General features: G+C 38.8%; 1 protein-coding gene and 2 non-coding genes across 7 annotated transcripts; all 3 read right to left on the bottom strand.

Moving 5' to 3' along the window:
- Positions 1-1,849: 1,849 nt before the first annotated feature.
- CCNB1IP1 (cyclin B1 interacting protein 1) lies at positions 1,850-27,530 on the bottom strand. 5 transcript variants are annotated; one of them, XM_012465631.3, is made up of 8 exons: positions 27,460-27,530; positions 23,352-23,560; positions 19,922-19,999; positions 18,430-18,538; positions 11,029-11,175; positions 8,933-9,266; positions 5,825-6,158; positions 1,850-3,369 (listed from the first exon to the last, which is right to left on the bottom strand). In XM_012465631.3, the coding sequence occupies exons 6-8, from the start codon at positions 9,227-9,229 to the stop codon at positions 3,167-3,169; spliced, it is 834 nt and encodes a 277-aa protein (XP_012321054.1). In that variant the 5' UTR covers positions 9,230-9,266; positions 11,029-11,175; positions 18,430-18,538; positions 19,922-19,999; positions 23,352-23,560; positions 27,460-27,530; the 3' UTR covers positions 1,850-3,166. The 5 variants fall into 5 exon arrangements, with proteins under 5 accessions (XP_012321054.1, XP_012321062.1, XP_012321081.1 ...); XM_012465639.3 differs by having other exon boundaries at positions 11,029-11,134; XM_012465658.3 differs by having other exon boundaries at positions 23,402-23,560.
- On the bottom strand, positions 16,238-16,385 carry LOC135274472 (small nucleolar RNA SNORA79). The gene has a single exon (XR_010342295.1). It is a non-coding gene; the product is annotated as a small nucleolar RNA SNORA79 (small nucleolar RNA).
- On the bottom strand, positions 19,657-19,733 carry LOC135274482 (small nucleolar RNA SNORD126). Its single transcript, XR_010342304.1, has one exon. It is a non-coding gene; the product is annotated as a small nucleolar RNA SNORD126 (small nucleolar RNA).

The following is a 27,530-nucleotide window of genomic DNA, read 5'->3' as shown; positions in this document are numbered from 1 at the left end:
CTAATAATGCCTCCATATTTATAGACAACATCCAGAAGTATACATAAGAAATGATGACTGTCTCTGCAGAGGGAAACAGAAACAGGGGAACTGTAGGTAAGCAAAGAAAATTTTTACTGCCTGCCCTTTTGAATTTTCTTGCCATCTATATGCATCACCTATTCAAATATAAACAATTTTTAAATAAATTATTTGTTTTTACATAGTCTCCGGAAAGAGACACAAGACACTGGCAATACTATTGTTTACAAAGAGAAGTGAGTGGCTGGAGCAAAAATGAGTGACTAGGGGACTGCGGTAGACTTTTCACTCTATGCTTTTGTAACTTTCAAGTTTGTACCTTGTGAATATATCTTTTAAAGTGTCATGTAATATTCCTGACAGTTTCACTTTACTTTCTTAGTTTTAATTACAGCTTCAAGCTGATTCTGTGAACCTAACAAAGAAGCAAAACTTTCAAGGCAGAAATCATGTATGTACATAAAATCATTTCCTCAAATCATTTTCCAACAGTTTGTATTGTAACCTATAAAATCTATGTCATTAGCTATAAAATGAGGGATGTTTTAAAATTTATAATTTGAAATTTTTCATCCTCTTTCTCAGACAATTTAACTTTGGTGCACACTAAGCTAGGCACAGTGGCTCATGCCTGTAATCCCAGCACTTTGGGAGGCCAAGGCAAGCAGACCACTTGAAGTCAGGAGTTCAAGACCAACCTGGTCAATGTGGTGAAACCCAGTCTCTACTAAATACACAAAAATTATCGAGGTGTGGTGGCATGCACCTGTAATCCCAACTACTTAGGAAGCCAAGGCAGGAGAACCACTTGAACCCAGGAGGCAGAGGTTGCAGTGAGTCAAGATGCACCACTGCACTCGTCTGGGTGACGCAGCAAGACTCCGTCTCAAAAAAAGCAGTAATAAATAACTTTGGTGCACACTGAATAATTTTTAAGAGATTTTATACTCTATATTCCTAGTGAAGGAAACTACTTGCTTTTCAATTATGTAAAGCAGAGATATTTAATTGCCTTTCTACAATAACTAAATATAAAATATCTTCAAAGTATTTCAGTATAATTTTTATTACTAAAAAACAATGGGATTTGGCATTTAGGGTAATTCCATTGTTAACACATCCTAAACTAGTAAGAATCAATCATAAAATTTAAGAGTTAGAAAAGGCCATAAGGATAACTTAATTCAATCCTTCATTTTACAGATACAGAGACTAAGTCCAAGAAAGTTTAAACTAAGTAGAAAAAACCATAACCAGAACCCAGATGTTCTGTCTCCCCAGCCAGTATGTTTTCAAGTCTTTCCTGTAACAGGACATAAAGTTACTGAGAATGTCCCAGCAAACACAAGAACAGAAAACCAAACACCACATGTTCTCACTCATAAGTGGGAGTTGAACAATGAGAATACATGGACACAGGGGAGGGGAACATTATACACTGGGGTCCCTCGGTGGGTGGAAGGGTAGAGGTGGGATAGCATTAGGAGAAATACCTAATGTAGATTGACGGGGTGATGGATGCAGCAAATGGCCATGGCATGTGTATAACTATGTAACAATCCTGAACGTTCTGCATATGTACCCCAGAAGTTAAAGTATAATTTAAAGAAAGAAAAAAGAAACACTGGAAGCCTAAATCAAGATCTAATAAACATGGTTACCTGAAGGATGAGAAGAATGGAATAAAGGCATCATGAGAAAGCAAAAAACAAGTTACTGAGAATGTCCTTCAAATTTCTATTATGGCTCTACATTTTAAACAAATGCATAACATAATGTGCATAATAATAGTCAGAAATGCTCACTACTTAATAAAGGAAAACAAGAATTAATCTTTTAAATTATTTTAATACAATCTCTTGAGAGCAGTAACACATTGGTAAACTTTCGGCAGAAGTGCATTCCTAAATAAGTAAACCCAAGGCAACAGTTGACAAAAAGGTAAAGAAAGAAATAGCTTTATTTTAAAATAGCATCCTTTGGTATTTTTGGGGGACTGGTTCTAGGAACCCTCACAGATACCAAAAACCTTGGATTGCTCATGTCGCTTTTATAAAATGGCATCGTATTTGCACATAACCTACAGATTCTCCCAAATACTTTAAATCACCTCTAAATTATTTATAATACCTACAATGTAAATGCTATCCAAATAGTTGTTATACAGTATTGGTTTTTAATTTGTATTTTTTATTGTTAGATTATTATTTTTTATTTTTTTCTTGAATATTTTTGATAGATGGTTGTCTGAATTTGCAGAGGCAGAACGTGTGGATAGAGGGCCAACCATAAACGCCAAAAAAATCAACTTTTTAAAAAATAACTTTAGCAACGTGAGTTATTCTTAAATACAAATGGGGACTGAACATACACGCATCAAACTGTACTCTCATACACTGACATAAGCATACCTCCAAATAAGTTAATATAAAGGTAAATACATAAATATATACAAATAAATACACATACCCAAATAATAAGCCACACGGCACCCACCAAGACCAAAATTTTCATATAAACATACTGGCAAATACAGCAAAATATCACTGGAAATTAATATGCTTACATACATAGACATGTATAAATACCAGAAGTCTAAGTGACATGTAGCATATAACACAGGTACTTAAGGCATAAACACAGCTCAGTCAGAAACAGCCCAGAGAGCAACAGTTATCCATTGAAACAAATGCTGTTGTAACCTTCTCACTAGGGATGAAAATTCAGCAGTTCACAATGGAATAGAGATTAATAAAATGCTCATGCTTTAAATAATAGAAACAAAAAAACCAGACTCTAAACCACTCCCCACTGCTAATGAGTTGGTTATGTTGATAATGTGAAGACAACTTCAGAGACTTAAAAGCACAAGGCAGCTTCAGGAGTCTTATCCAGAAAAGTATTTGCTAAATGAAATCACTGAAGGTGAACGTAGAAATATTCTGTAAAGTTGGCTAAATTACTTTTAACTTTTTTTTTTTTTTTTTTTTTTTTAAGAAACAGGGTCTCATTCTATTATGCTTAAGCTGGAGTGCAGTGGCATGATCTTAGATTACTATAGCCTCAGATTCTTGGGCACAAGTGATCCTCCCAGCTTCAACCCCCTAAGTAGCTGGGATCACAGGTGCTTGAAACCGTAACTGGCTCAAATTCTTTTTACTTTGAAAGCCCTGCTAGAAACTTGCTGGTGCTCTAATTCACGACTTGGAGAGGCAAAACTAAAAAAGCTGTTGCTGGGTTCAGGTGCTGTGGGAGAACCTACAAAAAATGGTTTGAACTGAAAATCTCCATCTCCATCTCGCTGATTTCGAACAGGTGAACTATCCAAAGGAAACTTGGAGTTGTTACCTAGGGGGGAAAAAGGGGAAAAACATAAGCATCTATCTCCTCATAGATCTTCAGGAACAAAACGACAAAAGGTATTCAATAAAAATTTTAACAGAGCTCAACACCTACGAGATGGATAAAATACAGACCTAATATTGGATAAGAAAAAGACAGTAATATTCCCTACTCTATCTTCTGACTATAGCATATACTGTGACTCAATTTCTAATGGTAGCATGATCTATCACTAAAAGTAATTTGACACAATGAAACATGCTTCTAATACAGCTAGAATTTATAGTATCATAATTTTATTCATTTGTTATCTATATAATTTACTTCAGAGGAATCGTCAAATATATATATAAATATACATTTTTTTCTCCAATATTTGTCTTAGAAAAAAACAGACATATAAAATCTTTTGCCCCAGGTTACTTTTTTTAAAAAAAAAATTGCAATAAACATTCTAGAAAAAATATAACTATGAAATACCAGCATATACCATGATCCAATACCAATTAGCACAGGCTTAAGACAAAGCAGATTATAGATCTGATTAAATGAACATTTAACTACTTCCACTGAACCCTTCCTTGGCTTTTACAGGTTTTAAAGGATCAAGCAACTAAAGGTAAATGCTGACTATATATCCTTCAAGCTAACAGTGGTAGCAGGAAATAAAAAAATTAAGTGTGTACAAAAGGAGGAATGGAAAAGAACTGTTGAATATAAAAAAAAAAAAAAAAGACAAATGTGGACAGTGGCAGAAAAAAAATAAGTATATCTATAATGCCCATTTACAGTAACACTCTGACTAAATTACATTATATAAGTAACTGAAAGTTAAGCAGAAACTTAGGTTTTTTCTTTTATCTGATACTGCTCATCACCTCACACCTGTCCCCTCTCTTTTTTTTTTCAGAGACAGCATCTCACTATATTGCCCAGGCTGGTCTTGAACTCCCGGGCTCAAGTGATTCTCCAACCCCAATCTCCCAAAGTGCTAGGCCACACCTGACCACCTCATACCTTTTCTAAAACATCATCTCCTCCCCTACTAAACCTTTTTCCTCAGCCCATAGTAAATATCCAAAAATGAGTATTAGGAAAATCCAGCACAAGAAGCTTTACTTTTTTGTATGCCAAAAACAATTTCCATTAATAGCATTGCAAAAATCTACCGGATTCTGTTGTAAAGAACAGAACTCAGGAAGAATTGAGATTTATTCCGTCTGCAAGGCACCTAACAAGCGGAAAAGAGATGGTGGCATCATGTTAGACTGTGAACTTCCAGAAAGAAGGAATCCTATTTGGATAATCTTTATATCCTCATTGGTTAGGATCATACCTAACAACCTGGTACATGAAACATATTTGCTAAATATTTGATAAATGAAAAAAATCAATAAACAAAAGAACAAAACAACCAAACTGACAATAACTTAAAAACTGTACAATCGGTATTGGCAGGTGAAAAAATTTGAAAGATGGCCTTCTCACAGCATAGCAAATGGTTAAGAGTATAGGCTCTGGGCCAGGCATGGTGGCTTATGCCTGCAATCTCGGCACTTTGGGAGGCCAAGGTGGGCGGATCACCTAATGTCACGAATTCAAGACCAGCCTGACCAACACGGAAAAACCCCGTCTCTACTAAGAATACAAAATTAGCCTGGCATGGTAGCACATGTCTATAATCCCAGCTACTCAGGAGGCTGAGGCAGGAGAATCACTTGAACCCAGGAGGTGGAGGTTGCGGTGAGCCGAGATCAAGCCATTGCACTCCAGCCTGGGCAATAAGAGGGAAACTCCATCTCAAGAAAAAAAAAAAGGAAAGTAAAAGAAATTAGAGGCAAAAAGTCAGATTACTGCAACCGTTCAAATAAGTATGCTATTTCATTTCATGTCATTTGCTATAATCAAATTTTAGGAAACGTAGCTTAGGGAATGAAAGGTTGCACAGGGGCCCTGAGAAGTAATATTACATTGTACTGTCCTATAGCATTCAGTGGAGATTATAAGGGTCTTGAGTAGTGGTAGGCTATGAATTCTTCACCCATGTTTCAACCTGTACATCATCACTTTTATCTATTTTATTTGCTTACATTTAAATTAAAGCTTTAATTTGAGCAGAGTTAATCTCTGCAAAATGAAAGCTTGCAAAAATTGCTACGTTAAATTAAAAGCCACATAGTTATTAGCTGCCATTATTGATTCCTAAGTGCTAGGGTGTAAGTGTTTTATATAAATTCATATAATTTACAAAACTTTATGAGGTATGTATTAGTCCCTCTTTTATACAGATGAGAAGGCACAGAAAGTTAAGTAATTTGGTCAATATCCCTACACTATTTTCAGAGCCTATACTCTCTTTTTCTTTTTTTTTGAGATGGAGTTTAGCTTGGAAGTGGGCAGAGCAGTATAACAAATCATTGATTTAAAGAATGGATACTGGATATCACATGTCCTTTCTTACCTAATGGGAAGCCAAAAACACCAGACTGTGCAATCATGGATGGTTCAAGAGTGGCTTCATGGTTAGCAATAGTGATGTTTCGTAGCCTAAGGCTATCATAGAGGCCTTGCAGCTTTTGATACTGACGATTGCGCTCCATAAGTTTCTCAGAGATGTCACTGAACTTTTTTTTGTATTCTTCTAGCACTTTCTTCATGGAGGTGACCTCCCCTTTCATAGAGGTCAATTCTACATCCTTGCTTTGTATTTGCTGAGTATATATCTTCTCCATCTGTTTCAGATGGCCCTCAGCCTTGCTGAAATTGTATTCTTGATAGAGACGTTCCTGATGTACCTGGTTCCAAAAAAGAAAGGATTTTTAAGGTATTGGGTTCCAAGTTATATACTATAAAATGTTACACAAACACAAAAGGAAAATAAAGATGCTTATACAGGGATGTTATTTTAACATTTAGAACCCAGTTTAAGAAGCAATCAGTATATACAATGAGGGAATTAGAGAAAACAGTAAGTTATGTTACTAAATGCATAGAAAAAAAGTCTGGAAGAATACTCTCAAACCACTAACATTATACCACCAGAAGAACTGAGTTTTTGTCTTAATTTAATACATGACATGGTTTTCAAAGATTTTTAAGAAATATAATCCCATTTTTCAAGTAATCCAGAGCATGAAGAACAGACTCTAAAACAATTATCATTGTCTCCTGGTACGTACACCCTTGTGTAACTCCCTGTCCCCTTGCATGTGGGCAGGACCTGTGACTAGAATACTACAAACAATGTAACAGATTGTCACTTCGTGAGTTTACTACCTAAGACTGTAAGGTCTTACTAGGAGACACTCTCCCTTGCTGGCTTTGACAAAGAAAGCAGCTATGTCAGGAAGGTCCAAGAGGCAAGTAACTAAGAACCAGCAAAAAACTGAGGACCCAATGAATCTAGACAGACCTTACACTTTTCACAAAAATAAACTAAAAATAGTTCACAGACTTAAATATAAAATGCAAAACTATGAAACTCCCAGAAGGTAATAATAGGGGAAAATCTAAGTGATCTTGGATTTGGCAACAACTTTTAAAATACACCAAAGGTATAAACCATCAAAGAGAAAACTGATAAGCAGGACTTCATTAAAGTTAAAAATCTCGGCTCTGTGAAAGGCCCTGTGAGAGAATGAAAAGACAAGCCACAGATCAGGAGAGTATATTTGCAGAAGATAGATCTGATAAAGGACTGCTATCCAAAATATACAAAGAACATTTAAAACTCAACGATAAGAAAACAATTTAAAAACAGACCAAAAACTTCACATACACCTCACCAAAAAAACATACACAAATGGCCGAGCGCGGTGGCTCACACTTGTAATCCCAGCACTTTGGAAGGTCGAGGCAGGCAGATCACCTGAGATCAGGAGTGCAAGACCAGCCTGACCAACATGGTGAAATCCCATCTCCACTAAAAATACAAAATTAGCCGGGCATAGTGGTGCATGACTTTAATCCCAGCTACTCGAGAGGATGAGGCAGAAGAATCACTTGAACGCGGGAAGTGTAGGTTGCAGTGAGTAGAGTTCATGCTGTTGCACTCCAGCCTGGGCAACAAGAATGAAACTCCATCTCAAACAAACAACAACAACAAAAAATATATATAGATATATGCGTGTGTGTGTGTGTGTGTGTGTGTGTGTGTCTGTGTATTTTTATGTGTGTATATATATACACACAAATGGCAAAAAAGCATATGAAAAGATGCTCTACATCACATGTCATCAGAGAAATGCAAACTAAAAAGACGTACCACTATACACCTATTAAAATGGCCAAGATCCAGAGCATGGACAATACCAAATTCTGGCAAGGACGTGGAATTCTCACTCATTGCTGCTGGCAATGTAAATTGGTACAGACACTTTGGAAGACAATTTGGCAGTTGCTTACAAAAGTAAACATACTCTTACCATATAAGCCAGCAAACACACTATTTGGTATTTAACCAAAGGAGTTGAAAAATACAGGAGCATGTAAGAGAAATAACTTACCTAGAAAAATATAATAAAAAGTTACTTGACAGATGACAAACATCCTTAAGAAGTATAACTTTATATGTGGCCGGGCGCAATGGTTCACACCTGTAATCCCAGCACTTTGGGATGCTGAGGTGTACAGATCACGAGGAGGTCAGGAGTTCGAGACTAGCCTGACCAACATGGTGAAAACCCGTCTCTACTAAAAATACAAAAATTAGCTGGGCATGGTGGCACATGCCTGTAATCCCACCTACTCAGGAGGCTGAGGCAGGAGAATTGCCTGAACCCGGGAGGCAGAAGTTGCAGTGAGCCAAGATCGTGCCACTGCACTCCAGCTTAGGCGAGAGAAAGACTCTGTCTCAAAAAAAAAGTGTAAGTATACATGTAAAATATAACCATATATTCGAGGACATGCTTAAAGTTATCCAGAGGGAGGTCTTTCTAAGGAAATGCCAAAAGTAGAAATCATAAAGGGAAAAAGCTAAGGATGTGTATTTGATGAATGCTCATGATAGCATTTTAATAACTTAGAAATAAATTATGATACAATATAACCATTAAAACATGATTATAGAATAGTTTATGGAAAAATATTTAATAAAATATTCATACCAAGTGGGGCACAGGCTACTCAAGAGGCTGAGGTGGGAGAATGGCTTAAACCCAGGAGTTAAGAGGCTAGACTGGGCAACACAAGAAAATCCCATCTCAAAAAAAAAAAGAAAAATTCATACCAGATATAATATATTGTTAACTCTAACAATAAAACAGTATGTATGGTATTATCTTACTTTTGAATAGAAGAGTGTGAGAGAGTGTATAAGTGTGTGTGCATGTGTGTGCAATATCAACAATGGTTATCTCCGAGTGATGGAATTATGAGTGCTTTTTTAATTTTCTTCCTTGTGATTCTCAACAATAAACATTATTGCTTTTGAAAATAAAACAATTCATTAAAAAGAAAGTTTCCCATATACTCATAAAAAAATAAATAGAAAATAATGAAGAAAAGACACTAGAAACTCCCACGAATGCCTTAAATTATACTCTCAAGAGAAACTAGACTAAGCACTAACCTGGTATGTCCAGAAGGCCAGTGCTCGGGAGCTAATGTCCAACACGATCTCTGGTCGCAGTCCTGCCAATACCATAGCTTTATATTCCTCTGACGGACTGAGTTCTGTGCGGACAATATCTAGCTTTCCAGAAAGGGTACTGTTGCAGGCAGGACAGACAGCTGGTGAGCGACTAAACTCACCACTGCCATGCTGATCACAGAAGATGTGAGAACAGGCAGTGACCCATGCATAGCCAGAGAGTTTGATGCGACACTTTCGATAATTACAAAGCAGCATGTCTTCACACAAAGACATAATAGGATAGTGAGGTCTCCAGAAGCTGAAGAGAGTCCTAATAAGTGGTAAATAAAAAGGTCAAGTAAGTTAAATTGCAATGAAAATAAATAACAAGTAAAAAATAAATATAACATGCATGTTTTTATGATAAAATAGAACACATTTTATTAGATTCATTTTATTTATTATAATTGATATATTGATTTGTTGCCCAACAGTATTAATTGTGCTTCTCATTTGTCCTGTTTTCTAAAAATATTTTAAGGATAAAGACACAGGTGGTTACAAATCTTACCAAAGTCAAAAATAATATATATGTGGGTCAGTCCCAGTGGCTCACGCCTGTAATCCCAGTACTCTGGGAAGCTGAGATAGGCAGGTCCCTTCAGGTCCAGCCTGGCCAACATGCTGAAACCCAGTCTCTATTAAAAACACAAAAATTGCCAGGTGCGGTGGCTCACACCTGTAACCCCAGCACTTTGGGAGGCCAAGGCGGGTGGATCACTTTGAGGTCAGGAGTTTGAGACCAGCCCAACCATCATGGTGAAACCCCATCTCTACTAAAAAAAATACAAAAAAATTAGCCTGGCATAGTGGTGCATGCCTGTAGTCCCAGCTACTCACGAGGCTGAGGCAGGAGAATCTCTGGAACCCGGGAGGCGGAGGTTGCAGTGAGCCAAGATCGCACTATTACACTCCAGGCTGGGCCACAGAGCAAGACTTTGTCTCAAAAAAAAAAAAAAAAAAAATTAGCCAGGCGTGGTAGCGTGAGCCTATAGTCGCTACTCAAGAGGCTGAGGCAGGAGAATCGCTTGAACCCAGGAGGCAAGGGTTGTCGTGAGCCAAGATCGTGCCATTGCACTCCAGCCTGGGCGACAGAGACCATCTTAAAAAAAAAAAAAAAAAAAAACCTTCACCTATTAATATAAATACTGCACTATTCAATGCTATGCTTCTATTGAAAACATTTTTTAAGTGCAGCAATATTCTGGACATGCCAAAACAAGCCATAAAATGAGTGACACACCAATTATACACCAAGAGTAAACGTTCACATTTATCAACTGATAAATTCTGTCAAGAATGTTGCTTTGGGCCAGGCGTGGTGGTTCACGCCTGTAATGCCAGCACTTTGGGAGGCTAGAGTGGGCGGATCACCGGAGTTCGTGACCAGCCTGGCCAACAAGGTGAAACCCATCTCTACTAAAAATAACATAAATTAGCCAGGGTGGTGGTGGGCTCCAGAAATCTCAACTACTAGGGAGGCCGAGGAGAATCGCTTGAACCCGGGAGTCAGAGGCTGCAGTGAGCCAAGATTGTGTCACTGCACTCCAGCCTGGGACTCTGCCTTAAAAAAAAAAAAAAAAAAATGGTGCTTTGGGTCCTCCGGGTCAACAGGAACACTCGGACACTCGGACCGGAAACTAGAGACCTGGACACCTTTATCCCAATAGCCTCGCTGAGTGAGTTTCCTCAGATATGTCACCTGGCAGCCACAGTTAAGAAGCCTATTTTACGTCCGGCAGGGTAATGGGCACAGAGGAAGCACAGGAACTGGGAAGCTTTGAAGCTGAGCCCTCTCTCAGGCACGAGAGGTGCAGCTAATTCCGAATCTTCCACCAGATTCGGGAGTAAGTGCCAATCTAATGGCTGTACGAGATGCGTGAGGGCACGTTTTAGAGAAACAGACCCACAGAAATTACACTCTGAAATTTTCGGCCAGCTTTCTGTCGTTAATAGAGAAAATAACAACAATAATAATAACAAATAATACTCAATCTGAGACTGAAAGAAAAACCGCGGAAAAACTCCATTACCTCCACAGCGCCACAAGCGAAGATTCCAGGATTCTCTGCGCGGGAGGGCGTCAGGGAACTACGCCAGAGCACGCAAGCGCGAGGTTGCCCCGAAGCATCCTGGGACCTGCCAGGCAGTGGGGAGTTGCTGAGCACAGCTTGGGCTTCCTAAAAATCACAAGTTCCCAGAAACGGTGTGGCAGCTCTAATTGGACAGTTAGCACCTCCATGTTGACGTAGTCCACCATTTTATTTTTAATCAACTTGGAACAGACATCTTTCCAGCTCTCACACATCCTCCATACATATTTAAGGAAATTATAATTTTCCTTGAGTCTGCATTATGAATATGCACTGCAGAACTTTAAACGATAGTGGGCGTGGCACAGTGACTCACGCTTGTAATTCCAGCACTTCGGGAGGCTGAGGCGGGTGATCACCTGAGGTCAGGAGTTCGACACCAGCGTGGCCAACATGGTGAAACCCCGTCTCTACTAAAATACAAAAATTAGCTGGACGTGGTGGCGGGTGCCTGTCTGTAATCCCAGCTACTCGGGAGGCTGAGGCAGGAGAATCACTTGAACCCGGGAGGCAGAGGTTGCAATGAGCCGAGATCACGCCATTGCACTCCAGCCTGGGTAACTAGAGTGACACTCCATCAGAAAAAAAATAATTAAACGATAGTATTGAGTGACACAACTTTGAGGTGCTCTACCTGTGTGCTCTCCTGGAACAGCTGGCCGTGTTTAAATGATTGCACTGTGCCAGTTCTACTCTAATGCTGTTGCCTTTTTTTTTTTTTTTTTTTTTTTTTTTTTGCTCTTCTGTGCTTACCTATAGCAGCTGCTTTAGGTAGTTATTTTCTGCTTAATCTACATCGATCTGTTAGAATTCACATTAAAAATTTACCTCAATAGGAGAGCTAGAAAGGTCCTCAGGCTAACTATGTCCTTTTTTTTTTTTGGAGATAGGGTCTCACTCTGTCTCCCATGCTGAAGTGCAGTGGCACAATCTTGGCTCACTGCAAACTCGGCCTCCTGGGTTCAAGTGATTCTCCTGCCTCAGCCTCCCAAGTAGCTGGGATGATAGGCACGCACCACCACACCCCACTAATTTTTGTGTTTTAGTAGACACAGGGTCTCGTAATGTTGGCCAAGTTGGTCTCAAACTCTTGACCTCAAGCGATCCACCTGCCTCGGCCTCCCAAAGTGCTGGGATTACAGGCGTGCGCCACCAGGCCAGGCCTAATGCCGTCTCTTTTGTAGCCATCCTTCCAGATATTGTGATCCTATTATGAATTAGTAACAGATGCAATCAGCCACACAATGAACATCTAACCCTGCAAACCCCTTTCTGAGTAGTGACTCCATAATGCCAAACCTTTTTCCTTCAAACAAAAACTGTCCAAACTATGCAACTTCCTGCAAGTTTTGTCAACTGGTTCAGAGTATTTAGGTCCTTGTACATGTCCTAAAATATCTTCTGATAGCTTTAAAGTAGTAACTTAATTCTGGTATAAACCAGTTTCAAAAAACTGGGATCTTCATGTATAAACCATGTACTCCCTAACATCTGTTTTTGGCTGTTTGAGCCTTCTGTGCAATTTCTGGATTTTTTGTGGTTTTTTTGGCAGGGATGGGGGGAACAGAGTCTCCCTCTAATGCCCAGGCTGGAGCGCAGTGGCTTGATCTGTGCTCACACCTCCAGGGTTCAAGCGATTCTCTTGCCTCAGCCTCCCGAGTAGCTGGGATTACAGGCGCACACCACCACACCCGGCTTATTTTTTTATTTTTAGCAGAGACAGGGTTTCACCATGTTGGTCAGGCTGGTCTCGAACTCCTGACCTCGTGATCCGCCTGCCTCAGCCTCCCAAAGTGCTGGCATGAGCCACCGCACCCAGGTAATGTCTGGTTTTAACTATGCCAAATGTAGAAATATTAAAATACAAAAAAAGGTACAACTCATTTAAAGTTCAAAAATGCAAAATATTCTAATTTGACTAGTACCTAACTTTGTGATTCTAGCCAATTCCCTTTGTACTGCAATATGATCACTTCCTGGGAGATGTATCAAAGTTAATACATACATCACATTAATTCATTTTAACAGCCATGTACTGCAAATACGCTACAATTTATTTATCCATTCTTCTAATAGACATGGATTACAGGTTTTTACAATTAAAAACAATACTGCAATAAACATTCTGTACATGTCTCCTTGAGTACACATGCCTAAACTTCCTCTAGAATATAACACCCAGAGCTCACACCTGTAATCCCAGCACTTTGGGAGGACGAGGCTGGCGGATCATGAGGTCAGGAGTTCAAGACCAGCCTGGCCAACATAGTGAAACCCCAAAATTAGCCAGGCATGGTGAGACGTGCCTGTAGTCCCAGTTACTCGGGAGGCTGAGGCAGAAGAATCGCTTGAACCTAGGAGGCAGAGGTTGCAGTGAGCTGAGACCATTCCACTTAACTCCAGCCTGGGCAACAAAGCAAGACTACATTTCAAAAAACAACACCCAGAGACTGGGTTAGTATATAAGCAACTTCAAATCAACTAAATGTTGCCAAACCACTCTCCAAAGTAAAGGCATAAATTTCACTGCCACCAGCAAAGTATATGAGAGCCCAATGCTATAAATTCAGCAACATGCAGACATGTCCAATTGTTTTATTTCATTGGTGTCTATCTGATGACAGTGAAATGGTATCTCAGTGTTTTAATGTACAATTATTTTATTACTCATAAGAGTGAGCATTTTTTCATCTGAATGACTACTCAGGGATTCTCATCTGTGATTTACCCGTTCATATCCTTTGATGATTTTCTTGATTTCTATGGAGTCATTTAACAGTTAAATGGTGGCATGTAAGCATAAGTTTGAATTTTATTGTACACAAATTTACCAACTTTTCCTTTTTGTACTTACGTCTACTCCAATATCATATTCTTGCTTTTCAATAGTTTTAAAGTTTTGCTTTTCATATATAAATCTTTAATGCATTCTTCCTAACATAAAGAGTCTGAATAACTTACAATAAGAGTTGTGAAGGCCAGAGTGACCACAACATTCAAGAAAGCAAACATTCCAACAACTTCACTCTTTGATGGAAGTGGTAGTCTGGTTACATTCCTAGGTTATATTTACGATGCAAAGGATACAATATACATCAAAATATTCAAAATGTTGTAATTCCTTTGCTTTTAAAATGATACTTAATCATTTGTATTGGCTATACAAAACAAGACAACCAACCACAAAGACAAAACTACTCAGAATAACAAAATTATATTCCAGCTCTTTCGGAGGCCAAGGCAGGGGGATCACCTGAGATCAGGAGTTCGAGATCAGCCTGGCCAACATGTTTAAACCCCATCTCTATGAAAAAATACATAATTAGCCAGGCGTGGTGGTGGGCATCTGTAGTCTGAACTACTCATGAGGCTGAGCAGGAGAATAGCCTGAATCTGGGAGGCAGAGGTTGCAGTGTGAGCCAAGATCATGCCACTACACACACTCCAGCCTGGGCAACAGAACCAGACTCAAAAAGATATGAAACACTTTCAATGAGAATCTATATAGAAAAGCAGTCTGAAGATACCGTAATGAAGGAGAAAAGGCATTGAGTTTCAAGTAGTAGGTTGTGCTATATTTTAACACACAGAAGTAACTTCCTCACTGTTTATTTTCATACCTTGTTTTTATAGCCAAAAGTTGAGATTTGCAACAGAAAAGTCTGACAACCTGAAGACCTAACATATTTCTTGTCATTTGTGAAATGGTTTAATTCAGTTGTTTACTGTTTTTAGAGAAACTACTGAACATTCATGAAATGTATATTATTGATGAAGCAATTTCAAGAATCTTAATCTAAAGAATAGGTTTCATATTCTGGTCAATACAAGTGATAACAGTTGCATACCATTTGTGAGATTCTGGTAAAACCACGAGTATCAAATCTCAATACAAAAACAGTTAAGTATATCCGACTTTCATATTTGGATTTTTATTTTGTATCCCTTGCATGTTAAATATACCATCATGGACATAAACACTGCATATAGGACAGTATACTTGAGCCAAAACAATTGAGAATACTTCAGTACAAAGCAGAAATGAGTTTTTAACCATACCTGAATGGTATGTGCAATTTAAGTCAATGATAAATATCAAATAAGATTGTAAAAAACATGTTAACAATAAAAGATTTCCTACTAAATACCAGTAAGCTTTTATGTATCTGTTCCTCACATAAATAGGTTTGTTTTGGCACTCATTCTTATAATAGGCATTGATTCTAGGTTTACAATTAAAAATACTATAGTGAACGTTCTGTACATGTCTCCTTCAGCACACATCCCAAGAATAACACCCAGAGACTAAGTTAGTATATAAGCAAATATTTGTTGGTATTTCTTCTGGGACAGGCCTTAAGTAAAAGGAAGGTATCCTGATTTCATGGAGCTTACAATCTACCAAAGGATCTAAGAATGACAGAAGAAAATGAAAATATCATTTTATTCTTTCCTTTGCCACCTCTTACATTTTTGCAAATTGATTCTATGAAGCCATTTCTGGTGAGAAAAGTCCATCTTTAACTTGAAGAATTATCTACCTTCATACTGCGAAGAAAAGTATGTGTATATATACATATATATATTTAATTTTTAATTTTATTTATTTATTTTTTTGAGATGGAGTATCTCACTTTGTCACCCAGGCTAAAGTGCAGTGGCTCACTGCAACCTCCCCTTCCCAGGTTCAAAAGATTCTCTTGCCTCAGCTTCCTGAGTAGCTGGGACTACAGGTACGCATCACCACGCCCGGCTAATTTTTGTATTTTTAATAGAGACAGGGTTTCACCACATTGGCCAAGCTGGTAGCAAACTTGTGTCTTCAGATGATTCGCCCACCTTGGCCTCCTAAAGTGCTGAGATTACAAGTGTGAGCCACCGCACCCAGCCAAAAAGTGTATTTTTAAAACTGCCCGGACATGTGTGTGAACAACTGCTCTAGAAAACTGAGTAAACCATTTAAAACTTAACCGTGAATGACTTTAGAGTATAATGTTTCAGTAACTCCCAGAATCAACTGACCACAGCTTTCTTTCGTAGTGCTAGATGAGAGCTATCTAATTACTATACGCTTGTGTTCTGAAACTAAGCTGCTTCTTTTTTTAATCACAGGTACATTTTCTTAATCTAGAATCACCACCTGTTTAGTAATTGTTTGACTCCGCAACATTCAGAAGGCACTAACGGACAGCCAGCCCGTCCACATGGTGCCCTGAGTGAAGATAAGACATTTTTTATATATGATGGATCAAAATCCCACTGCCTAAGGCTCCAAGCAGTGAGAGGAACAGCCATCAAAGTTTACCTCCAACCACATTAACTTAAGACACGTTTATAAAAAATAAAGACATCCCAACCTGGGCAACATGGCACAACCCCATCTCTGCCGGGCGCGGTGGCTCATGCCTGTAATCCCAACACTTTGGGAGGCCGAGGAGGGTGGATCACGAGGTCAAGAGATCAACACCATCTTGGTCAACATGGTGAAACCCCGTCTCTACTAAAAATACAAAAAATTAGCTGGGCATGGTGGCGCGTGCCTGTAATCCCAGCTACTAAGGAGGCTGAAGCAGGAGAATTGCCTGAACCCAGGAGGCGGAGGTTGCGGTGAGCCGAGATCACGCCATTGCACTCCAGCCTGGGTAACAAGAGCGAAACTCTTTCTCAAATTAAAAAAAAAAAAAAAAAAAAAAAACCCATCTCTACAAAAAATTAGCCAGGCATAGTAGCCTGTGGTCACACCTACTGGGAGCCTCAGGTGAGAGAATTATCTGAGCCTGGGAAGCTGGGACTGCAGTGAGCCCTGATTATGCCACTGCACTCCAGCCTGGGCAATGGAGTGAGTCCCTGTCTCAAAAAAAAAAAAAAAAAAAAAAATAGGCCAGGCACAGTGGCTTATGCCTGTAATCCCAGCACTTTGGGAGGCTGAGGCGGGCAGATCACCTGATGTCAGGAGTTCAAGACCAGCCTGATCAACATGGCAAAACTCAGTCTCTATATTAAAAAAAAAAAAAAATTTTTTTAAGTAATAATGAAGACATCAAAGGACTCTTATAAGAGAAATCATTACATCTAAGTAAGAACTAGAAAGAATCATTAAATATCAACTGATCTAGCAAGGGAAAATCACAAACTAGATAACAAGTTAGTACCAAAACCAAGATTAATCAACTAAAGAAAATGTTTTTCTAACAATTATATAAAGATACACACGATAGTGCCTATGACTAATTCTAAAACTTAAATTAAGTTTTGAGGGCCCGGGTGAAGGTAATGAGGGGTAGTCTAATTAGCAGAAAGATATATAAGCAATAAAAACAAAGAATTTTCTTTTTTTTTTGAGACAAAGTCTAGCTCTGTCACCTGGGCTGGAGTACAGTGGTACGATCTCAGCTCACTGCAACCTCTGCCTTCCAGCTTCCAGCAATTCTCCTGCCTCAGCCTCCCAAGTAGCTGGGATTACAGGTGCACGCCACCACATCCAGCCAATTTCTGTATTTTGGGTAGAGACGGGGTTTCACCATGTTAGCCAGGCTAATTCCTGACTTCAGGTGATCTGCCCACCTCAGCCTCCCAAAATCCCACCATACCAGGCCAAAACAAAGAATTTTTGTCAATCTATTATGCAGATGTCAGAAATTGCCAGGTAGTACAGTATCTAAAATAAATATACACATGGTTCTGGTGACAAAATAGTTAACACCAATTGAGCATTTATCATATATGCTTTACCCACACCTTAACTAATTTAATCTTCAAAATAACCATCCTGAGTCAAATGCTATTGCCATCTTCTAAAATATAAAACTAAGACACAGATATTAAGAAACTTGCCAATGTTGCATAACTGGTAAAGTGACAGAGCATGGGTTTGAACCCATATATAACCACTATACAATGCTACTTCTCAACATCTTTAATTTACTTTTTTTTTTTTTTGGAGACAGAATCTTGCTCTGTCACCCAGGCTGGAGTGCAGTGTGCGATCTCTGCTCACTGCAACTTCCGCCTCCTGGGTTCAGGGGATTCTCCTGCCTCAGCCTCCCAAGTAGCTGGGACTAAAAGTTGCATGCCACACCATGCCCAGCTTTTTGTATTTTTTTTTAGGAGAGATGGGGTTTTACCATGTTGGCCAGTCTGATCTCGAACTCCTGAGCTCAGATAATCTGTCTGCCTCAGCCTCCCAAAGTGCTAGGATTACAAGCATGAGCCACCATGCCTGGGATCAACTGACTTTTAAAAATGAAATTTACAGCACCTTAGCAGCTAGCTGTGAAATCATAAAACTGAATTTTCAGACTCATGTATGTCAAAGCTTCTCAATCGCAACCTAAGCCTTACCATAAAACGCAGTAATTGTCTACTGTAGATCAAGGATTTACAGCACCAAAGAGGTCCAGAATGGAACAGGGAGACTCAGATCTGGTTTTGGTCTCTTGAAATTTTACTTCTGTAAAAGACAAAAAAAGCTAAAAAATTATTTCAAGTTCTTCTGATATAACATTGAGTTGTTTGTATTTCCTGTATTTCACCCTTATATCTAACTAATTCTCTGCTGAAAATGCAGGCACGGGTAAAGAATATAAGCTTGTCTTACGTTACTTAAAATTACTTTTACTATATTACAATACATGAATACACAATAAAATTAGAAAATAGAAGTTTATGACACAAGATTACTTGTAGAATCCAATTCTAGAGAAAATAACCCCTAGTATTTTAGCATATATATCCTTTTAGATTTCTTAAGCAAACATATGCATATAAAAATATTTAAGCAGAAACATATTGCTCCATAACCTGTTTTTCATGTGTCATGAATACCATTCCATTTCAATAAACATAAACCTGTATCATAACTTTTAAGTGACTGTATAGTATTGTATTGTATAGTCTTCACAAAATTGATCGAACCAACTCTGTGTTTCCCTTAATCTATGTATATAGATTAACAGAATAGTGATTAGTTGAAAACTGCCAGGCTAAATTGCTAATAGAACTATACCAGTTATCAGTGCTTTTTCTGTAGTGTTTGAACTTTTAGATTAAGGATTCCTGACTCTAGTTTTAACTCACAAAAGTGATTTTTTGGGGATATAGAGATATCACAAAAGATCAAAGCACAACAAAATATTAGTCTCAAATTGGTAATTTATTAAGATTTAAGAACTACCCGGGATTGGCTGAGCATGGTGGCTCATGGCTGTAATGCCAGCACTCTGGGAGGCCAAAGCAGGCAGATCACCAAGTCAGGAGTTCGAGACCAGCCTGGCCACTATGATGAAGCCCCATGTCTACTAAAAATACAAAAATGAGCCGGGCATGGTGGCAAACGCCTGTAGTCCCAGCTACTCGGGAGGTTGAGGCAGAAGAATCGCTTGAACCCAGCAGGTGAAGGCTGCAGTGAGCCGAGATCACACCACTGCACTCCAGCCTGGGCAACAGAGCGAGATTCCACCTCAAAAAAACAAAAAAACAAAACAAAAAGAATTACATGGGATTACAGGCTAAATCTCAGTAAAAATTTCAACAAGCAGAATTCAATTGTAGGTGTTTGCCCCTAGCTTTAGTCTGCTCAGAGCATGTGTTTAATCAGACTGATCAGCTGAAACACGGACTTAACATGCATTTCATCATGGCAAACTGTAAATGACTGGTGAAGGGCAAACCAGCACTGGCTCCTCATCCCTAAATAGGAAAATCCTCTTAAGGTTAAAACTGGGGATTTTTTCAACTATCAATTCCATCCACTAATAACACTGAGTCCCAAGTCTTGCTAGGTGATTAGAAATTCAAACGAGGCAAAAAATGAAGATTCTGCTCTTACACTTACATCTGGCATCACATGAATCCAGCTTCTATCTAGAAACCAAGTTGAACCACGGGATCTATCAATTACCTAAGATCATCTCTGGAAAATTAAAAAAATAAGTAAATTCACAAACGTTATGATTATATGACAACTCACACCAGCATGTTCTACACACCAAGTCACAAGAAATTTAGAGTAACTTTATTTGCCTCTCCATTCAGTAATATAAATTATTGACTCATCTGTTTAGAGAATGTCATCAAATGCCCAAGCTCAATATTGAATAGGTCAGGATCAGCAGTTCAAGGTTACAGTGAGCTGTGATCATGATACTGTACTCCAGCCTAGGTAACAGAGTAATACTCTGTCTCAAAACAAAAATTAACAAAAAAAAAAAAAAAAGGCCGGGCGCGGTGGCTCAAGCCTGTAATCCCAGCACTTTGGGAGGCCGAGGCAGGTGGATCCCGAGGTCAAGAGATCGAGACCATCCTGGTCAACATGGTGAAACCCCGTCTCTACTAACACAAAAAATTAGCTGGGCATGGTGGCGCGTGCCTGTAATCCCAGCTACTCAGGAGGCTGAGGCAGGAGAATTGCCTGAACCCAGGAGGCGGAGGTTGCGGTGAGCCGAGATCGCGCCATTGCACTCCAGCCTGGGTAACAAGAGCGAAACTCCGTCTCAAAAAAAAAAAAAAAAAAGAGTAGGACCTCTACACTAGCTTAATTTTGTATAAATTTACAAGTTTGGATAAAACTGTACAATAGTCTAACCAACTTCTGAAAGGCTATAAAAGTCAACAGCCTCATAGTAAGAAAAGTTATGCAGCTGGGCGTGGTGGCTCACGCCTGTAATCCTAGCACTTTGGGAGGCTGAGGCGGGTGGATCACCTGAGGTCAGGAGTTTAAGACCAGTCTGGCCATCATGGTGAAACCCCATCTTTAAAAAATAAATAAATAAATAAATAAATAAATAAAAAGAAAACAGTTATGCAAAAGGAAGGAATTAAGAACTTGTAAGATTCAGATAAATGAGGAAATATCCAAAATAGTCAGTTCTTTCAAAGTGTGTTTCAATTTCATTTCAGCCAATGCTGGACTGTATTTAAACTTTACTCTTTGTAATCCTTTGTCAAAATAATCTGAAGAAAATCTTCCCTTTATACAGGAAAACTGAATTAGTATCATTTGGAACCCAAGTCTGCCACAAAATGGCAATGTAAGAAAGAGGCTTCAATTTCCTCTTCCAGCGTTTGAGTGTAATCTGAACTTTCAGGTCAAATACATACTAGTTACACAGTTTATCTTTGCAGCGAACCTTCACACTATTCCCTACTCTTCACCTAATTACTAGCTAGAAAATTTTTTGTGTTACTTGTAATGATCATCTAAAACTTGTTAACTAAAAATACTACAGTTGTACTTGTATCATTATGTTCTTTTTCATGCAGCAACATGGAGATTTAAAAATACATAACCTCAGCCGGGCATGGTGGCTCATGCCTGTAATCCAAGCACTTTGGAGACCAAGGCAGGCGGATCACATGAGGTCGGGAGTTCAAGACCAGCCTGACCAACATGGTGAAACCCCATCTTAAACAAAAACAAAAAAAAATCCATAACCTCAGATCCAATATAGCCAGAAAGACAAGACTCAGAAATTAACATACCACGAAAAAAGTAGTAGAAAGAAAGTAAGGTTAAGAAAAGAAGTAGCATTGGTCAAGGAAGGCTTCATGAAGCAAAAAAAGTGGGTCATGAGTGGACCTTAAAGTTGCATGTCCAATAAGTACCACTTAAGAGTTAAAAATTAAATTTCTCCATTACCATAGTCTCATTACATTACTCAATAGCCATATTGGCAGTACAAACATAAAACATTTCCATCCTAACAGAAGGCTCCATTGGACATCAGTGCCTTTAAGGATGGGTCTAAAATAAGCTGACAGAAATAAAACAGTGGCTATCATTCTTTAGAAATCCTATCTGTCAAGCTGGGTGCGGTGGCTCACGCCTGTAATCCCAGCACTTTGGGAGGCCCAGGTGGGCGGACCATGAGGTCAAGAGATCAAGACCATCCTAGCCAACATTGTGAAACCCCATCTCTACTAAAAACACAGAAATTAGCCGGGCGTGGTGGTGCAGCCTGTAGACCCAGCTACTCAGGAGGCTGAAGCAGAAGAATCACTTAAACCCAGGAGGCAGGGATTTAAGTGATTTACGTAAGCCGAGACTGCACCATTGCACTCCAGCCTGGTGACAGAGCGAGACTCCGTCTCAAAAAAAAAAAAATCCTATTCTCAGAAAAAAAAAAAAAAAAAGAAATGCTATTTGTTAAGCACTATAGAATTTGTATCATTCCAATTTTACGACCCCCTATTTACAAAGAAAATGGAGCCTCAAAAAAATTAAATAAATTTCCTTAAGGTCACCTAACTAGTAAGAGCTAGGATTTAAATTCAATAACATCAAAACTCCATAGTCTTTTTACTTCATCATGGTACTTCCTACTGGAAATAAACAGAGCTAAAGAAGATAGTTTGCTTTAAAATGTAATGCAATGACATACTAGCTCAGTAGGTTGGAAAGAAACTGAAGCTTTTTAAATATCTCAGACGGATATGATCAAAATGTTATTTTACTCCATCCTTGTCCTGTATTTCAACACTGCTTTCACTATGTAAAATGTTTTCAGATCAAGAGGATGCAAGATTAACTAAGAGAATGTAGACAAGAAGCAAGACATGGTGGGAAAGGTTTCTACAGTTTTAACGATGTCAACCTTAAAACTCCTTGATCTCTCCAAACCTAAAATAAATTTTTTTAAAAAAGAAATTAACAACAACAAAAAAAAAACCGCCTGTATGAGGTGACTCTTTGGGTATTTAAAAAAAAAAAAAAAAAAAAAAAAACCTCCTACAGGGTAATTATAGGTTGAAAGGAACAACTTCTCTATTAATCTCAACTCACAAACAAAACGCAAGAGGCCTGGCCTTTTTGTCTTTAACACACAGCACAAAGCCTAGCACATAAAACCTGATGTTAAATATGTGATAACTTTCCCAACGTGTAATGCTCCCTGCAGGATTCTAGTCATGCATGCTTCGACAAGTTCATTCCACCATACAAAGGACATTTCATATTTACTAAGTATTTTGTAAATGCTCCGTAAACAATCAATGATCCCAACATTTTGTTGACTGCGGGCAGTAATCACTTCAAAGTACTGGTGTTCGTAGCCAAAAAGTACATTTTATATGTGTGAACAGATGCTTCATGAAGGCCTAATACAAACTACAAATTGATACTAAATCAGCAGATACTGTGTTAAGATTTAATTACCATGCCATTTGACTCTATTCCAATTTACACAGTGCCACCTAGCATTACAGGATACAATGGTAACTCAAAGAATCTCTAGGCTGAGCTTTTTAGAGAGAAAAGACACACATACATGTAGTGAAGAGAACTTAAGACAGTTTATCTTGATCAAAATTCAAGTACCAGGCTTTACGTCCCATTAGCCTTTAACCCTTTCTATTGAGAATGTCCAAATCCAAGCCCAATTGATTTTCAGGGAGTCTGTAGATGGACCAGTTCTGAACTGGCACACAGAGTGCTGAAGAGCCAGGCCTTTCATCCTCAGTGGATTTCATCTTCAACCTGAAACAAATGAAAACAATATAAAATTTTGTTCATAGGAAGTAAATATTAAACTGATAGCTTGGCATACTTTTCTTTAGAGATAGTTATATAAGGCACTGCTATCAGAACAGACTCTGAGTTTTATTTCCCACTATCAGAATTTCCTTCCTTTTAAAGGCAGAATAGTATTCCACTATAAAAAGGTATCATATTTGCTTTATCCATTCATCTGTTGATGGACCTTTAGGTCAATTCCTTATCTTGGCTTTTGTGAATAATGCTGCAATGAACATGCGAGTGTAGGTATCGCTGACACTAATTTTACTTCCTTTGAATATACCCAGAAATTGGGATTTCTGGATTATATGGTAGTTTTATTTTTAATTTTTTAAGAAATCTCCATATTGTTTTCCATAATAGCTGCACTAATTAAGATTCCCTAAAATAATAAATTTTGAAATAATACAAAACTAGATTTTAATCCTGGCTCTCTTGTGTATTTGCTGTGCCCATGGGTTAAGTCATGCAACTTCTCTAAACCTCAGTTGTCACCTCTGTAAAATGAGAACAAATACTGCTTACCTCTTAAAACTTCTGTGAAGATTAAATGAGGTAATAAATATACTTTACACTGTAGCTGGCATGGAGTTAAATGTTTAATATGTTATTTCTATTACTTGGCCAAGCTCAACCAGCTAATGAGTAGAAAGGCAAGTATTCTGCCTAAAAATTTCACACTTTTCCACAGCCATTAAAAAAAAATCATGTCTTTTGCAGCAACTGGAGCTGCTAGAGGCCATTATCCTAAGCGAATTTACATAGAAACAGAAAACTAAGTATTGCATATTCTCACTTATAAGTGGGAGCTAAATCTTGGATAGGGAGCTAAATATTGGGTTCACAGGGACATAAAGTTGGGAACAATAAACACTAGGTACTCCAAAAGGAGGGAAGGAGGGAGAGGAGCAAGAGCTGAAAAACTTCTATTGGGTACAATGTTTACTACCTAGATGGCAGGATCAATTGAAGCCCAAACCTCAGCATCATGCAATATATCCTGTAACAAACCTGCATATGTACCCCATGAATCTACAATAAATATAAATTTAACAAAAACAAAAATTTATTCTCTCACAATAGCCCAGAAGCCAGAAAGGCCACTCATATAGTACTGATAAGGGCCCTTCCAACTCCAAGATGTTGTGTCTTTCTTTCTTTTTTTTTTTGAGACGGAGTTTTGCTCCCGTTGCCCAGGCTGGAGTGCAATGGCGCGATCTCGGCTCACCGCAACCTCCTCCTCCCAGGTTCAAGCTATTCTCCTGCCTCAGACTCCCCAGGAGCTGGGATTACAGGCGTTCAACACCAAGCCCTGCTAATTTTTTGTCATTTTAGTGGAGACAAGGTTTCACCATGTTAGCCAGGTTGGTCTCAAACTCCTGACCTCATGATTCGCCCGCCTTGGCCCCTCAAAGTGCTAGGATTAACAGGCGTGCCTCGCCATAAAGTTACTTCTTAACAAAAGGAGGCTTCCATTGGAAAGAACCTAATTTTTTCCCAACTCACAAAACTACCACCTAACAAACCAGAACTAAGCCTCTTAAGACTGAAACAGCTTTGGAGAAATTCCCAGTCTCCTTTTTCATTTTGCATATCTATATCCTAAAACATATTTCAGCTTTTCCTGACTTAACATTAAAATGGGTCTACTCCCTCAACATCATAAGTTCAGGGGCATATCCAGCACACATTTTCTAAGAAAACATTGAAAGCATGCCCCTTCTGCCCCTTTGAATACAGATGACTTGGCTGTTCTTGGCCACTGCTGTCACTTCTTCCCAACATTAAACATGTGCTCAAAGAAACAAAAAAATAAAATAAAGAAAGATTAAAAAAAACACGTGCTCATAACAAGATAAACCATCCCCTAGTCAAACCAAAGTGGATAAATATATACCCACATAAAAGCCATCAAGATGATTGTGCTTTCAGTAGAAAATCCTTTACTGCTCAATCAAGACATTTAAAGTATTGATTGGTTTCTAATCACCACTATGTGTACAAAATAAACATAAATAGGAAGCTGTGCAAAAATCTAGATTCTCTTTAAACAAGAATATGCCAAAACCCAGTTGAAATGCCTATATGCCAACTGACTTATTTACAAAGTTATTCATTTAGGGAGAAATATCAAGATCATAAACTATCCAAATACTGATAAAAGCTAAATAAATTATGGCATGTACACAAAGTAGAATACTATGTTACCATTATACCCCAAAAACCTATTGAAATAAAAAATATTTTTAAAAAAAATTTTTTTAAAGAATACTGTTACCATTATAAAGAATGTGGACACTACTCTTGGAATTATTAAGTTGAAAAAGTAAGACATATAGTAGAGTAGATATAGAAAAAGGGAAGGATACTCACACATATTTGCTTACATGCATAAAATATCTTAGTAACACTGTTATGCGAGAGAGGAACTGGATGGCTTAGGGAAGGAGATAAGAAACTGATTTCCTTTGAATTCTGAACCATGTGAATATATTACCTATTCAAAAAATCAATTATAACCGTTTGAGAATTATAAAAATTATGGGAGGCCTACAAATGCCTATTACTACATTCAATTAACTGGTTTATTTGTCTTTCTCATGCTTTCTATCTATAAGGATACCCAACACATACATCATATAAAAACTAACATTTATCAAAAGAAAGGAATGCAGTGAAATTACATTCGAGGTCACTAGACAAAACTTTTTATGAGAAAACAGATATCCAAAATACTATGGAAAATAAGTGCTGCTTACTTCTAAAGGTACCTAACATTTATTACACACCAACTAGGGCCTAGTTTTTATATATTTTATCTGATCTTGGAAAGCTAAGCCTGGGAATGGCTCACTGCTACTCCCAAGGTCACCAGAGCTGTAAACCGTGGCGCTGGAATTTGAATCTAGAGGCTTGCCCTAAACTAAGGTCCCCGGATCTTTTTCCAAAGCTTTTTAGGACACATTCACCACTGTGGCAACATTAAAAATTAGGAGCTCCTCTTAGGGCTTATCTGTCTTCAGAGTTTGCTGCCCAGGTTCACCAAGAAAGCCGAAATGATCTGAGCTAAGGCCAGGAAAAAGACAAGATCCGCTGCAGCTTTCACAAACCTGGTAAGGACCTGGGCCCTCTTAACACACTCTCCGGAGAATTAAAATCGACTGAGCTGGCCGGGCGCGGTGGCTCAAGCCTGTAATCCCAGCACTTTGGGAGGCCGAGGCGGGTGGATCACGAGGTCAAGAGATCGAGACCATCCTGGTCAACATGGTGAAACCCCGTCTCTACTAATACAAAAAATTAGCTGGGCACGGTGGCGCGTGCCTGTAATCCCAGCTACTCAGGAGGCTGAGGCAGGAGAATTGCCTGAACCCAGGAGGCGGAGATTGCGGTGAGCCGAGATCGCGCCATTGCGCTCCAGCCTGGGTAACGAGCGAAACTCCGTCTCAAAAAAAAAAAAAAAAAAAATCGACTGAGCTGAATGCCTTCTCCCGAGATCTGACCTCACGCAGGGAGATACAAATCAAAACAGCATTGGGATGATAACAGTATCTCTCCCTCCCAGCGAAATAAAGCCGGGCGGTTTCCAAGACCACACGCATGAAGCAGAATCTATTGTTCCTGGGTCACCGGGACTCAGAGAAAGAAGGCAAATCCCGGTACTGCAGAGGCCCACGTGGAAACAAGCCAGGCAGAGCATTTCACTGTCTTCTTTCAACCTCCACAGAGCCTAAATTAATCGCCTTGCGACTCACACACACTCCAATGCCGGCTTGAAATAAAGGCCTGCCACTTCGGTATATGGCATAAATGGAAGAGAAATTCAAAACAATTAAAGAGAGCAAAATTAAGTGCACACTCACCAGCCCACCAAAACGGAGAGGGAAAGAAAGTGGAGAGACAGGAAGTGGCCTCAAGAAGTGTCTTCAGAACC

This window comes from Aotus nancymaae, unplaced genomic scaffold (genome assembly GCF_030222135.1).
Source record: "Aotus nancymaae isolate 86718 unplaced genomic scaffold, 86718_ANA_hifiasm-v0.15.2.pri h1tg000011l, whole genome shotgun sequence".
Classification (NCBI taxonomy): domain Eukaryota; kingdom Metazoa; phylum Chordata; class Mammalia; order Primates; family Aotidae; genus Aotus; species Aotus nancymaae.
The sequence above is the reverse complement of the archived record's forward strand: the minus strand, read 5'-3'. Positions and strand labels throughout refer to the sequence as shown.

Coding starts and splice junctions, on each gene's coding strand:
- CCNB1IP1 (XM_012465631.3), bottom strand. CDS start 9,229: ATGTCTTTGTGTGAAGACATGCTGCTTTGTAATTATCGAAAGTGTCGC. Junction 6,159..8,932: donor TGGCCTTCTGGACATACCAG/GTTAGTGCTTAG, acceptor TTTTGGAACCAG/GTACATCAGGAACGTCTCTA. Junction 3,370..5,824: donor TGTTTTTGGCTTCCCATTAG/GTAAGAAAGGAC, acceptor TTTCCCCCCTAG/GTAACAACTCCAAGTTTCCT.